This window comes from Equus caballus, chromosome 16, assembly GCF_041296265.1.
Source record: "Equus caballus isolate H_3958 breed thoroughbred chromosome 16, TB-T2T, whole genome shotgun sequence".
Classification (NCBI taxonomy): Eukaryota; Metazoa; Chordata; class Mammalia; order Perissodactyla; family Equidae; genus Equus; species Equus caballus.
This window is the reverse complement of record NC_091699.1, coordinates 36959247-36974379: the sequence shown is the minus strand read 5'-3', so window position 1 is coordinate 36974379 and position 15133 is coordinate 36959247. Positions and strand designations below refer to the sequence as shown.

Below are 15133 nucleotides of genomic sequence, written 5' to 3'. Positions count from 1 at the left end.
GATCTATCAGTCATCTTACAGAATCAAGAATGTTCTTTCACTTATCCAAGTCCTATTTCCTGAGTGCCTAACAGTGTCAGGCGTTCAGGATATAGAGAGAAGAAGACGATCAAGATCCCCATGATGTGGGGCCGGCCTGGTGGCGTGGTGGTTAAGTTTGCATTTTCTGCTTCGGTGGCCCGGGGTTCACTGTTTTGGATCCTGGGTGCAGACACGGCACCACTTGGCAAACCATGCTGTGGTAGGCTTCCCACATATAAAGCAGAGGAAGATGGGCACGGATGTTAGCTCAGGGCCAGTCTTCCTCAGCAAAAAGAGGAGGATTGGCGGCAGTTAGCTCAGGGCTAATCTTCCTAAAAAAAAAAAAAAAATCCCCATGATCATGGAGGGGATGGTGGAAACAAAAAAACAAGGAATCAAATCTATTACCAAGACAGGTTTGGCTGGTGATGAGTGCTTTGAAGGACATTAAACAGGGTGATGTGATGAAATGTCTAAGGGAAAGGAGCTACTTTAGATTAATGGTCAGGAAAAGGCTCTCCTAAGAGATGATGTCTTAGGGGACACCTGAATGCCGAGAAGGAGCCAGCCATGGGAAATGCCAGGGGACAAGGTGATTTAGGAAAAGGGAACAGTCAATGAAAAGACTCTAAGCCAGGATTGTGATATAAGGACCTAATGTAAGACCTGGTGGGTCAACGTTAAGGAGTTAAGAGTTTGAGTCTAAGTACGGTGAGAAAGCATTGGAGAATTTAAGCAGGAGGATGTCAGAAGCTATTCATCATCATTTCAAGTTCGCTTTCTTCATCCCTCCTCCCCTCTCTCGAGAGTGACTAGCTATTGTGAAACCCAATGGAATGATGTTTAACTGCAATATTTGCTTCCACATTTCCAGCTATAATCTCTGTAATTTCCGTAATGAACTCGTCACAAAGGCATGCCATAACACTGCGGAATCTCATCTCACTTTGCTTTAGAACATGTAGACATAGCATTTTAAAGAGTCTCCTTAAATCTGGCCCTTTAGGTTGCACCAGGTGACATTCGAGGTGCCCACCTGCGAGGGGAAGGAGCGGCAGAAGCTGGCACTGATTGGCGACTCCTCATCTTCAGCAGAGTTCTTTGTCACCGTCGCCGTCTTCGCCTTCCTCTACTCCTTGGCTGCCACTGTCGTTTACATTTTCTTCCAGAACAAGTATCGGGAAAACAACCGGGGTCCACTCATTGTAAGTGGTTTGCATTTTGAAATAACTTTTACTGTCCCTTCTCGTTTCTTTTTCCAGTGTTTGAAGGGCTTTGGAGGTACCCGAGCCCTCAAGGCAGGTATTTCAAAGGAAATCACATTGTTTTTCATCCAGATCTCTTGGATCTAAAACAAAAATGTAATGTCTGTCATTCTTTTGTACCTCTGCATTGGAAAAGTATCATGAACTTGCTAGTAACCCCTCTGAAATAAATGGTTGGAAGAGCCATGAGATCAAGGAAAGAGTAGTGAGGGTTGCTGCAGATTTACTTATAATTCCAGCGTTATGGAGTTAGTCAACCAATTTTCTCACTGGTTATTTAGATAGTATGACTTGTTCTTATTTGAAATGCATTATCCCCTTAGTATATGATAAGTTGGGCATAGACCAGTTTAGTTTGAAGATGGAGTTCTCCATCGCTCTCTCTCTCTTCCCACCACCAACCTTCCTCCCACTTTCTTTTTCCTTATACAGTGGTTCAAGGACTCACGTGGGTAAAACCAACAAAGCCCAGCATATCCCAATAGTGACACACATACACCTAGGGAGGCCCAACAACTCTCAAGGGGTACAGGGATGTGGGTAATTTTAAGGTAATAGATTTTAAATTTCTCAACCTTCACTTGTACATTTGCCTAAAATGTATCTTACTGACAATGCCCTACATCTGAAAATATTTTGCTGTCTTTTTTCTCAATCATGTACTCCCATTTTATAAAAGAAAAGCATCCTTTTTTTCCATCCCAAATATTACACAGTACATGGTAGCATGCAAAACTTTTGAGGTGCTAAAAAAAGGGACTATTGGAAATGTTGGTGTTGGTAGACGAAAATGAGTGATTCTAATACCTGGATAATGTACTATTTGCATATAAGGAAGTTTCCAATTTCTTTCTTTCAATAAAATGGCAAGTCCTAATCTACTTGTCAGGTGATAGACCATTAAAAAATAATTTTTGATGACAGATCATTATGTCATCTGGGGCATATAACTCAGAAAGAATTCAAAGAAATTAATGACATTGCTGTAACAAAACTCCATCCATTCTCCTCTACTCATTTATGCGAACAAGCTTTCTCAACACATCTATAAAATGAAAAATGGGAATAGAATTTATGCTGAATCACGTCTCATTCTAGAAATAAATAATATTTGTCCCCCAAAATATATAAACTCATTGAAGGAAAAAACAGCCCAATACATTTCTAGTAAAAATTTTACTGTTTAAATTTAATAAATATTAAAATTTATAATACGTTTGTATTGTTTTGGACAATTGTGCATTAATATTTGTAATGATTATAACCCAAAAGAAATTTTTGATACTTAAAGTGCTAGGGTCATGGGTAATTCAAAAGTAATTTAAATTTATATATGTATTTTTGTTGCAAAGAAATATAATAGGATGATTGATAAAATGCTTTCCAGTGTTAAAATATTATATTAGGCTATAATTCTGTGAAGGAAATCTGGAAATACAAGTTCAAAGAGAACAAAAAGACGATGTAAAATTTCCAACTGTTAAACAAGAACTTTTTTATTAGTTTTTTAAATGGAAAATAGAGAGTGTCAAATAACTATTCCATTGGACTCATTTAAAAATGGATACCATGGGTCTGTTTTAAAATATCAATACTTACACCAGAAATTATATTCTTTGCAACAATTTAGATTTTTTTTTTTGATGAGGAAGATTGGCCCTGAGCTAACATCTGTTGCCAATCTCCCTTTTTTTCTGGAGGAAGATTGCCGCTGAGTTAACATCTGTGCCAGTGTTCCTCTATTTTATGTGGGACGCCACCATAGCATGGGTTGATGAATGGTACTAGGTCTCAGCCAGGATCTGAACCAGCCAACCCCGAGCCACTGAAGCAGAGGGCACCAGCTTAACCACTGCATCACTGGCCCAGCTCCCAATTTAGACTTTTAATAAAAACAAAATTAGATGTCAAATTTATAGAGGTAGGAACACAGTTTTTCAAAATTCTTTTAGGGAGTATGTGAGTAAAATAAATTTTACACATCTTTAATCTAATCTCTATATTATAGAGACCTGAAGCTTAAAATAAACACATTTTGAAGGGTAACAGGGAGAACTCTCTGCAGAACTTTTTGATTTAGTTTGAAGGGACAGGGAAAATTCACATTTGTAGCACTTTAATATATTATCTTGGGAAAAGAAGAGTAATGGAGCAGAACTCAAACATTTGAACGGGCATCTTTTTTTTCCTCTCAAATTGGAGGTAGGAGTGTTAATAGTTTTAGGATATCTTTAACAGAGTCTCCTATACAGATAGATATGCAGAAGACACTGCTATACATATGTATATATTATATATATATACCATAAAACCAACATGCACACATCCATTCCTGAATACATGAAGATATGACCACAGAATTCAAAAGTCTGAGGAACTATCCTCACTTCTAGAGAGAAGTTGACTCAGCTAGTTTGCCCATAAAATGGGAAAAGATCTCTTTTGTTATATAAAACTACATTCTCCTCATATGACATAATCTTGCGAAGGCATGCTACTTCATCTCTGTGTCAGTAGTCTTTCCCATCAAGCAGGATATAATGATATCCTGAATTGTGTATTACACTGGGTAGGTTTTGTTTTATTACATTGTGGATGAAGAGGAGGGGCAGGGGAGATCATTCTAGTAATAAAAAAGGAAAGGCGCCTAGATGAAACTTCTGTGATATTAAACAACTGATGTGTTCATTACTTAGGAGATAAAAGTTAATTTAAAAATGAGCCTGAGTCCTAGGAGTCACAGAGGCAGAATGAATGTGGGGGATCAGCATGATGCCATTGCAGCTGCCAACGGCAAACCTTAACAGTTCTGACCCTACCAAGATGAGGCCATGATTGGGGGAGGAAGGGAGGGCTGTTATACCCACCTTTAATTGTGAGTCAGCAGGTTAAAGCAAATACACAGTGTGAGCAAGATCTCAAGAAGGTGGTTCAGGGGCCGGCCTGGTGGTGCAGTGGTTAAGTTCGCACATCCCGCTTCTCAGCGGCCCGGGGTTTGCCGGTTCGGATCCCAGGTGCAGACATGGCACCCTTTGGCACACCATGCTGTGGTAGGCGTCCCACATATAAAGTAGAGGAGGATGGACACAGATCAGGGCCGGGCTTCCTCAGCAAAAAAGAGGAGGACCGGCAGTAGTTAGCTCAGGGCTAATCTTCCTCAAAAAAAAAAAAAAAAAAGAAGGTGGTTCACATCTAAGAAAACTTTCATATGCTGTGTTAAATCTACTTGTTTTAAGCCAGTTCTATTTATTCAGAGAGATAGCTACTGATCATTACTTGGGCATCTCTGTTCTTGTTACCATCTCTTCTTTTTCATTCTTGTTGCTTTGTTTTTAACAAAACACATTTTTTTCTTTATTCTGTAATTCAGGATTCTCCAAGTCAAAAAAACTTTTAGTCTGAAATAACAAGGTTAGTATATTGCGCTGACATGAACTAATTTAAGCAGTTTAAAGAAATCAGGTATCCCTCTAAGCTAGTTCACATCCAAAAATTAACAATTTCCCATCTTGCTCTGTAATCCGCTAGGGCATGACGTTACACATCATGCATAAATAAGATCAATGGTAGGAAAGTGATGAGGATGGTAATGGTGTCTATAATAACAACAGTAATGGTAACTGGTATTGATTGAGTTTCTACTAGGTGTCAAGCTGGTTTAACACTTACAACAACGCCAGCTTATATTATTATTCACATTTACTGATGAGGAAAGGGACGCTCAGAGAGGTTGCCCAACTCTCCCAGGTCACATCACTCATAGTCAGAGGGTAGAGAGTTTGAACCGAGGTCTCTCCAAATCCAGGGCCCAAATTCATAGCCACCATTTTGGACAAGAGGGTCCAAAATCCTGATGGGCAAAGTGTTAGGAAGTTAGAGGGGTGGAGGTAGATCAGACAGATTGGTTTATACATCTGGACAGCTCCTATGTTATCTTACTCTATTTAGAGAGAAACCAAACCCTATAACCTCTAGACTTTTCTGCTCATTTGACTGTCATAGAGGTTTTTTATTTGCCTTCAAGATCCATTTGGAGTTATGGGATGGCTGCCATGGATATATGATGCCAGAATAACATGAGGGTTCTGCTTGTGCTGCTGTTTATCTCTGTTGCACACGGAAGATGTCATTGGTAGAAAATAAGCTTTAAAAATGCCCAAGATCAATGTGTATTATGAATAGAGATTACCAGGACTGATTCCTATACATTTGCAAGCAGTTGTGAGCAATTTCAGACAGACTGGGGCCAAGCTTATCAATGGCTATTTTTAAAAAATATCTTTTTCTACTGAATATGCTTGACAAGACAGCACATCTTTAAGTAAAAAATGAAAATTTGAATGTCTTTAGAAGTAACATAATTGTTAATGATGCTGAATGACACAATAATGAGAAAATCGGGCCAAAGGAATCAGCCAGCTACTGTACCTCACTAAAATAAGTTCCTTCTTCTGCAGATGAATAAATATCAGTTCTCAGAAAGTGGATATGGCCACCTGAATGGTGCATAATTGTGGAATTGAAATGTCACATTTGGTTATATCATTTTGTCATTTTCCTTAGAGGACAGTTTTAAAACCAACCTCCTGCCTAGATTTCTGTGGCAGGATATTCTGAGCCATTTTCAGATCTCATGTCAAACAGTGATACTGTGAGGCTTTAGGGGTTTTTCAGATTACTGTAAAGTAGGTTTTAAAAAAAATAACTTATCTTACAGGGCTGACAGAGTGCTCTAAGAATGAGTATATAATAAACACCATCCGCATTCTGGTGGATCCTTGTCATGAGAGATTTGGTTTAAAGTGACTACTCTAGGAGCTTAAGGAGAATCAATATCCTTGTTGAGATTTCATGGGAAAGGAAGGGGCTGGGCTATTCAAACTCTCCTTTTCCCATAAAGGAGACCAGGTTCACAGGAGGCAGTTTATGGACTAGAAGTGTTTGCCCATTGCAGGCACGCAGTGGTATCGTGGCTCACATTTGGTTTATGCCCAGTGCATTCCAAATATTTTCATATTTCCCATCTAGCTTAAAATAATCCTGAGAGAGAAGTAGAGTAATTAAAATCAACCCCATTCTGCAGATTCAATTTGACTCCTCTTCACTGAGCACCAGGCATTGGAAAATGAGGACCTGGGCAATTAGAAACCTTGCCTGTGGTCAGAGAAGAAGTTAATGGCGGAACAAGGACTCAAACTCTTAGTCCAGTGATTTTAAGGCTTGGGGCTAAGCTACAGAGTCCTGGATTTTAATTCTCCCATGTGACCCATTATTTAACATTTGGAAACCCTTACTTTATCTGTAGAATGAAGCTAATGATAACACACGGGTCACAGGGCTGCTGTAAGGCAAGCAAGCGTTAATGTTTGCAAAGCGTTTTGCACAGGGAAAGGCACACAGTAAGCAATCAGTTAATGGTATCTAATTGTAATACTGTTACTGTCATTCATTTTCATTATTCTCTGCCCATTGCTAAGTAGTACCTTAGCCCTAGCCCTGTAAAGGGAAATTGCAGGCGCCTTCCTTTCATTGCCTGCAGCCCTCACAATTCCACTTTCCTCCAGGTCCTCTACCCCAGGCACTGTCTTCTCCTCTGAATCCCCCAAGGATAGAGCTTGACTCAGAACTACTTCTAAGATCACAATTGCTAGGTTGAGCCATCCGATTGACCTTTCTGTTTCTGGAACCCCACTCCATTAGATGACTGGAAGGTGGGTTTTTAACCCCCTAGACCTAAATAAGCCTCCTCCTTCTGAAGTAAGGGCTAAGGGCATTACTAAGGAAGGAAAATAGGAGGCAGACAGAGCTGGATGCTCCAAGAATCAAACACTGGTTCCTAACCATCCACTCCATCTTTCTTGGCTGTAATCAGAGATGGAAATCAGAAGTGCAGTCTCTGAACTATTGTGAAATTGCTAAGAAATCTCTCTCTCTCCTCCTCCGTTCCCTCTCCTTCCCTTCCCCTCCCTTCCTTCCCTCTTCTCTCCTCTCTTTCTTCTCTCTCTCATCATGTTAATTCCACTTCACGTCTAAGTGTATTTCATTTTAACAGGTAATACGTAACTTCCACAGGCCAAGCAACATGTATATATGGGTGAATTAAAAGCATCCAGTTTGTGAGGAAAGTTATCTAATAATTATAACTCTCCTACAAATGCTGGAGGTTTGTAGATGGGCTTTAGGAACCTAGAGGAGGAAGTATACCTCCACCTAGAAGCCAGGGCACTCCCTCCCGGGTTCCAGGGGGTGGACTAAGACTAAAGACTGCTCCAGAGCATCTGGTGTTTGGTGAGAGGATGAGTGGGAGATATTATTTTTGAAGTTCTCCCCCAGCTGCAGTGTATTTGATGCTAAGAAGAGTAACATCGTTTGAAGCTCCCAACGTGTATATCTTGTTAGTTATGGGGAAGCCTGTCAGATTTGTACACTCTGGCTTGTGGGGTGTGTGTTTGTGTGTGTGTGCGTGTTTTCCACCTCCTCACTCTTTGAAACAAGAAGTGTTGATATTAGGAAAGGGTATGGACCTAGCCTTAAATGAACTCTTAATCTAAACTACTAAACATTTTGCATCAACAAACGCATTTTTCCAGAATTGGCTCCACACTTGAAAGAAAATAAATTAATCCATTTAGAATGTTCCCAGCATACCTATCTACATGTTTTATCAGATTTTACATCCTCAGCTCTTTTCCAGCTTCTTTATGATCAGTGGATTCTTAATTACAATTTAAACGATAGTTAATTCCCACGTATTTGGTACCACGTTTCTCCAATTAACTAGTTAAGCAAAGAAATGAGCTGTAGTCCAATAGCTTTAATAAAGGTAGTGAACTGCTTGTAGAATCAGTGGGATTCTCCAGGAGCCCAGAGCTCTTCTCACCCTGTGTTGGAGTCGGTGCCTTCAGAGGGCTAGTGGAGAATGTCTGTCTGAATCCCAACGCATTTTTGTCAGATTTTCTCTCATTCCAGGGAACTCGTCATTCAACTAGAAAATCAGGACCTCATGGAAACTTGGCAAAGCCCCAAATGTGTCTTTCCTGTGTGTTTCTTTTTTTCGTTTAAAACAACATGGAACGTGAAATGTGTCTACTCCATGACGCAGCACACGCGGAAGGAACTGTGCTCCCGTTCTCAAATAGACCAGTGGTTCTCAACGGGTTGGAGGGACATTTGGCAATGTCTAGAGACGTTTTTGATTGGCACTACCTGGGGGACTATTGCTGGCCCACCATAACATAGAACTATCTGGCTCACAATGTGAACAGTGCTGAGGTGGAGAAACCTGATTTACAGCAACAACCAGCAACTGTTGAGCACCTACTGTGTGGCAGGCACTGCACAGCGCTTTTCTGTTGTCTTCTCTTCAAATGTTGAAGCTAATCTTTTGAGTTTGGTATTTTAATTTCTATTCTTGAGATGCAAAAGCTGAAGCTGAGGAAGTTTAAGAGACTTGCCTCAGGTTACTTGCCCTGAGGGCAATTCAGGTCTATCTGGCCTCAGCTCTGAAGTGGCATCATTTTTATCTGAATTCTCCCACTTATGGAGAACACTCTACCCCTCACTGTGTCCATTTCTCTTGGTCTATGGATCTTACTGCTGGCTCTTGGCTACCCCCCTCCCTCTGTCTTCTTGTGTTCCCTCTCTTAGCTACCCCTCAACACACACACACGCTTTCCTCCAATCTAAAGTTTCAGCTTCATAGCCTTTTTCTCCCAAACTCTGCCTTCTAATCTAGCTGACATACTAGAGGGGAAAATGCCAACCCCAATTCTTTAACCAATTTTAGACATTAGCCCTGGAAGAACTCTTCTATTTTCCCAGAAGCCTTCAAGAGCTTTTATACTGCCTCTGACTCCATCTCTAATTATGAAATTTGAACCAATTTGAATGTTTCCAAGCAACTCAGGGCACTAGTTTAAACTCAGGGCTACAGGTCATTTCAGCGAGACTCCCAAAATGGTATAAAGCTGGGAACGAAGGGAACAAAGATGTTTCCCTTTTCCATTAATAGCTATCCACAGTTTTTTAAAACTAATTTTTCTTATATTGGTTTTTCCTTATAGTATCCCCGTTGGGCACTGTTGGCTTTTAGTTTTTGTTTTCCAATCCAACAAAAGTTCATGTGGATTTCCTTTTTGATTACAAGACAAATCTCTTTCTTGGATTCAAGAGTACTGATCATGGTGCTTAAGTCCCACTGGGTCCCAGACCCTGTGCTAGGCACCAAAGACACAGAGCAGAATAAGACCTAGCTCCTGGCCTCAAGCTGCCTGCCTTATTCCTCTTGCTCTTGAGGGCAAAAGCTATCACAGGGACACAGGAGGGACCAGTGGCTAAAAATTCAGGTTCTGTACCCAGACTGCCTGGGCCCAAATCTCAGTAGTACCACCACCTGTCATCTGTGTGACTTTGGGCAGGTTAAGAAAGTCTCTGTGCTTTCATTTCTTTGCCTGTGAAATAGAGATAACAATGGTTCCTAACATATAAAGTTGTTGGTCAGTTTAAATGAGTTATTACACATAAAACAGTTAGAACACCACCAGGCACTCAGCAGGTGCTCATTAATGCAAGCCTTTATTTTCATCAGCCTTGGATTATTATCTGCCCTGGTGTCTGTACTGTGCTTTCTATGTAGCTGGTGTTTATTCAACCTCAATGGACTGATTGGCTGGAAAACAAGTGGATAAGTACCAATTCCACTGACTTTCTCATCTTGAGAAATGCTTTGGAAGGCTTCTTTTTGCACTGTTGACGTCAAATGGTCTTTCTTATTATTTTTTATTCTTTGAGGCTCCAAATTCAACATCAGCTGCTGTCATTACAGACAAATGCAATCAGCCCTAAGAGGGGGTTTCCCCCTGGCCCCCATCACTTGGTTTCTCTCTGTTCAGCTCTCCTACCTCCACCGTGTCACTCAGATCTCACGCTTCAGGGAAGGAGCGGAAAGAACACAGCTCCATTAAATGAACTAGGCTTCAGAGGACAGGAGCTAGAATCCCTCATCAGGGGGCAAGCCTGAAAATGACATGAGAGTGTAAAGAGTACAATTGTGTAACAGGAAGAAACTTGGAAAATTTGATTATTTGGGGGCATCCAACTGAGAAACTAGGTTCAGACTTTCACCCTCCTCCTCATCATCTTTTGAAAATGGTGAAATATCTCCCACCTCCCCCCTCAGCGTGATGGCAAAAATATCCTTACTATTTGCTAGGTGTATTTCTTTGATTCCAGAACAAGCAGACAGTGCCACACGCAGCTTTGGATTCGCCAGGGCTCTCAGGAGTTTGAGAATGTCTTGCACTAATACCCACAGTTCATTAAACTTTCAAATAATTGGCACAAAGTCCAGAGCTTGGATTTTTCCAGCCCTCTTAGCCCTTTCTCCCAGCTGGGCATCTTCATTTCCATTGCTTATTAGCAGGACTCTAATCAAAGCCACAGAGCTATACAAGAAGTGCTTCAGAATTTGCCCTGGGAACACGGAGAACGTGACTCAAGGTAAAACTGGTTTAGATCCCTTAGGAGAGACATAGTGATTGAAAATACCTGAGAGGTTGGCCAAGATGTGATCTCATCTTTGACTCAAACACTTACCTATCTGAGACTTGCAACTTCAAATCTGCCTCCATGTTATTCTGAAACATCTAAGAAATATCTAATCAGTTCATATAATGTCTCAAGAAATAAACAGCTAAGCCTGAATTGCAATGAGTTTTATTTGTGGCCTGGTAGGTCCACTAGCCAATTGACTAGCCATACCTATGGGCAGAAAAGTATGTAGATATTGACAACCTAGAAATTATAAGACAAAAAAAATATATATATATATATATATATATATATATATATATATATTATGGTGGAAAAAAAGCTTAGAAAATTGCAGTTGAGGGAAAAGCAGGCTAAAATGCCATCATTTGGGCTGCCATTTACTCTTGAGCACTTTCCATAGGCCAGAAATTAAATAAGATAAAAGTTAGAAGTCATCTTGTTTAATTCTCCAAATAGCTTTAAGGCAGGTATTATTGTGCCCATTTTACAGATGATGAATCCGATTTACAGAAGTTAAGTGACTTGTAGAGTGATGCACAGTGAGCTAGACCCCAGAGACAGGCTCTTTGCCACAGTGCTATACTGCCACCCATTTTTACCTGGAAGTAGGAAAAGGAAAATCCAAGAATGTCTATCAGCTTAGTCAGCACCCACTTTGTGCAAGACCAATGGGGACTGTAGAGGCATGAAATACACAAGTCTTCACCATCCAGGAGCTGACAGTCAAGTCAATAAGACAAAACAAAGACACATGATAAAAGCACAAAACAAATGTGTTTTTTTATTATCAGTGATAGAGATATCATGTAGGAATCAACAGAAAAGAACATGTGCTATTTATCAGCTTGAGCGGTCAAAGAAGCTTTATGGAGTCCGTGAGACTTGACGAGGAATAGACACCAGCTGGATGGAAGGGAGGGCTTTTTGAACAAGGAATGGCTTGAGCAAGAATGTAGAGAGAAATAATATAATAGTAGATGATTTTTTCAGCCTGCCAGCTTCCCTCTTTGGGGGAACCAGCCCACTCCCACTCATACAGTTGTGCAAGACTATCAATTACGGTGTCTCACCCGATAATACAAGATGGTCAAGTGACTCAAGCCAGGCAATCAAAGTCTCCTCTGGCATTTATCTATGGAGTGAAGTTCTTCTTCCTGTGGAGTTGCTAGGCTGGGAAGATGTGAGTCTAGCTGATGGTGGCCACATTGCCCACCATGTGGAAAGAATCTGTGTAAAGAATGAAGCTGAGCAGGGATAAGCAGAGCCTAGATATGGAGAGAAAGGAAGGTGGAGAGAGACACAGAGATGTGACCAAAAAAAAAAAAAGGAGCATCTGGATTTGGCCATACCTGAAGCTCGACACACTCTAGACTTTCCAGTTATGTAAGCTACTGAATTTTCCTTTGTGCTTGCTAGTTTGATTTGGGTGTCTCATGCTTGCCAAATGAAATGATCTTGACGTATACATAACTTCTACCTTCTCTGTAAAAATGTTATAAGAACCCATATGTCAAAAGATCATTATTAAGATGAAATAACAAATGTCTAGTATGATGGTTAGGTGTAAGCACATAGTAGATACTTAATAACAGTTTATTTCTTTATTCCAAGAAAGAATAAGGTGGAATAACTGTAGTAGTACTTTCATATTCATTTTTATTTAACTCTACTTGTTTCCATTTGTAATGGCTGCATAATATTCCAGTACAGTGAGATAGATAACATGAACTATTTAACCAACCTCTTATTGTCAGACTTTGAATTTTGCATGGCTTTGAATTTTTCTCTCTTGTAAGCAATGCTATAATGATCACCCATGAACTTCAATCTTGACACATATTTTAAATCATTTCTTTAGGATAAAAACCCAGAAATTGATTATCTTTCTGATTTTTAAAGCAGAAGTTTCTATTATTAAATCCATATAAAACATATCCCTAACAAATTATCTCTGTCTGAGTGAAAAATTTGGATTCCAACTTCGGTCTCTACCCTAGACCCGGCAATCTTATGCAGTTGGAGAACAGATCTCCCAAAAAGATCTACAAAGAGAATATTCTTCTCAGAGAGGAAAAAAATAAAACAACTTGCTCTAAGGAGGCTGCCACTGAAAGATTTGCTTTGAAACCTGAGATACTACAGGGACATCAAAAATTCAATTCAAGCCATGTTTAAGTATGCAGAAGCTCAGGCTTCAATTACCAGGGAGAAATCCCCAAGATGGGCATTGACCGGCACAGCACGTAAGCCTGGCCCCAGAGGAGGGCTCTGCATACCTTTAAGTTTGGCGGTATCCTTTCTCACTGAGGCTCAGTAAGTGAAGTTCAAAACCATTACCTTCTCCTCTGGCCACAAATGGAAGAAGAAAACAAACATACAGGAATTCCATGTGATGATTTTTTAACATAATGGAATGCTTTATAAATTTTGTCCTGGGGTATCTCCAATGCCTGCAGTTCTGTGTGTGACAAGACAGCAGATGGTCGGGGAGCAGCAAGATTGGTAGGAGTCTTTGTCCAGCCCTGCCTACCACAGCCAGCCTGCCAAGAGCTTCAGTGCGAATCTGGTGGCTCCTTTCGAACACCCAATTAAGCTATGTCCCACAGCCTTCCTTGGCTTTTTTTTTTCACCCATTATAGAGATTCCAGGCTGAGTCAGGGGCTGTGGAAAGGAGAGAACTGATGCATGTTAGGTCCTGTTTATGGAGACTCTCAATAGGGTGGTCTCCTACCTCTTGTCCTCCATTCTTTCAACCATCATTCCAAATACAGCTATGTTTATGCCATTGGCCTTCTCTGGCTTATAGAAAGAAAGACTCACTCCTCACTCCAGCACTCAAGGCCTTCCTGAGCCATAACCTACTCTCCAGAGCCATTTCCTACCATTCTCTACATCCCATGTTTTAGCCAAACTGGACTGCTTACCATTCCCTAAATGTGCTGTATACGTTCCTATTTCTGCATAGTTATTGAGCACCTGCCACCCGGAAGGTCCGCCTCCCCTTCCCCATCTCAGCCTATCAGAATCTGACTCATCCTCAAAGACCCATCTCAAATGCCATCTGTTCCATGAAGTATTTCTTCACTATCCACATCCTTACTCTTGAAGGTATATCCATCCTCCCTCCTCAAACCTCCATAGCTCTGTATGGAAATCTTTCTTTGCACAAAAACCATTACTGCTTTGTACTTTAGTTAGATGTGACGTTGTCAGATTCCAACGCTAAATATTAACTATCTGAAGGGCCAGGACTTTTTCTAACGCGGCTAGAGTCCCCTAAAGTTAGTATTAAAAGTGAAATTGATGACCTTCCAAGCTGGACATCAAGGACAGGGTCTTTCAACACGTATTCATTGAGTTCCTACTGTGTACCAGGAATGATGGTTAGCACTGGCTGCGCACAGCAAATGTATATTCCAAGAGAAACAGAAGAAGAGCTCCCCAAAATATAGAATATGTACTAGCCAGATCTGAGCCTAGCGACATGGGACGTGTCCATTGAGACTGCTATACTTTAAGCATCAGGATTTCGAAAATCCCAATAAGCATCATTGTTATTAAAACAATGCCTCATCTCAGAAGAAACTGAGCTTACTATATCAAAATGTTGGACCCTATTTCCTCTCAGATCCTACCTATAACATGCATACTACTATGTACAGGGAGTCTGCCCAACTGAAGAATCTTTAGGTATCTCTGTCATGCACTTGTTCTAATTAATCATTTTCTAAGAGGGAAACAGAATCAAAATGTAGTACACACAGCATTGCTCCAGTCTTTGTTCCTCTCTTAAAATTTGAAATTTGGCCTTAATTCACACTTTTCATTTAAAAGAGGTATTTGTAATTGTCTTTCGTCAAGGTGAATTCAGATTTATCAATTTCTGAAGCATCATTTCAGCCCCTGGTTACTGATGCCTGTTTTCCGATTGTGGGAGGTAATTTGGTAAATTTGTAATCTGAACACTAAAAAACTATTCTTCAATAAGAGCCATGCTCTTAAAGACTTGGATATGAATTTCCCCCAAAGAAAAGTAGAGAACTGGTAATATTCTGTTTTCAAAATTCAGATAATTTCCAAATTCTTATAAAAGAAGAGAAACGTCTTTTCTGCTATGCCTAATAAAATAAAGCCAATTCACTAAGACTTTATACCCTTGTTGATATAAAGTAATTTGGTGTTAGACTATATACAAATGGGTTCCTGGAATGAGTGGAAGTTAAGTCAACTTATTTCTCTAAAACAAATGAAATTTTCCTGGAAGAAAAATTTTTCTGGCCAGACAAGGTGATCCA

The 15133-nt window shown here is 40.2% G+C and overlaps 1 protein-coding gene across 2 annotated transcripts in view; it reads left to right on the top strand.

Annotated features, from left to right (window-relative positions):
- Positions 1-15133, top strand: part of SYNPR (synaptoporin) — a 294799-nt gene that overhangs the window by 250099 nt on the left and 29567 nt on the right. For both annotated transcript variants that reach the window (XM_005600497.4, XM_001488317.6), the window contains one exon: positions 1028-1226. In XM_005600497.4, coding sequence (XP_005600554.2) covers positions 1028-1226 — 199 coding nt within the window. The remainder of the gene's footprint in view (positions 1-1027; positions 1227-15133) is intronic.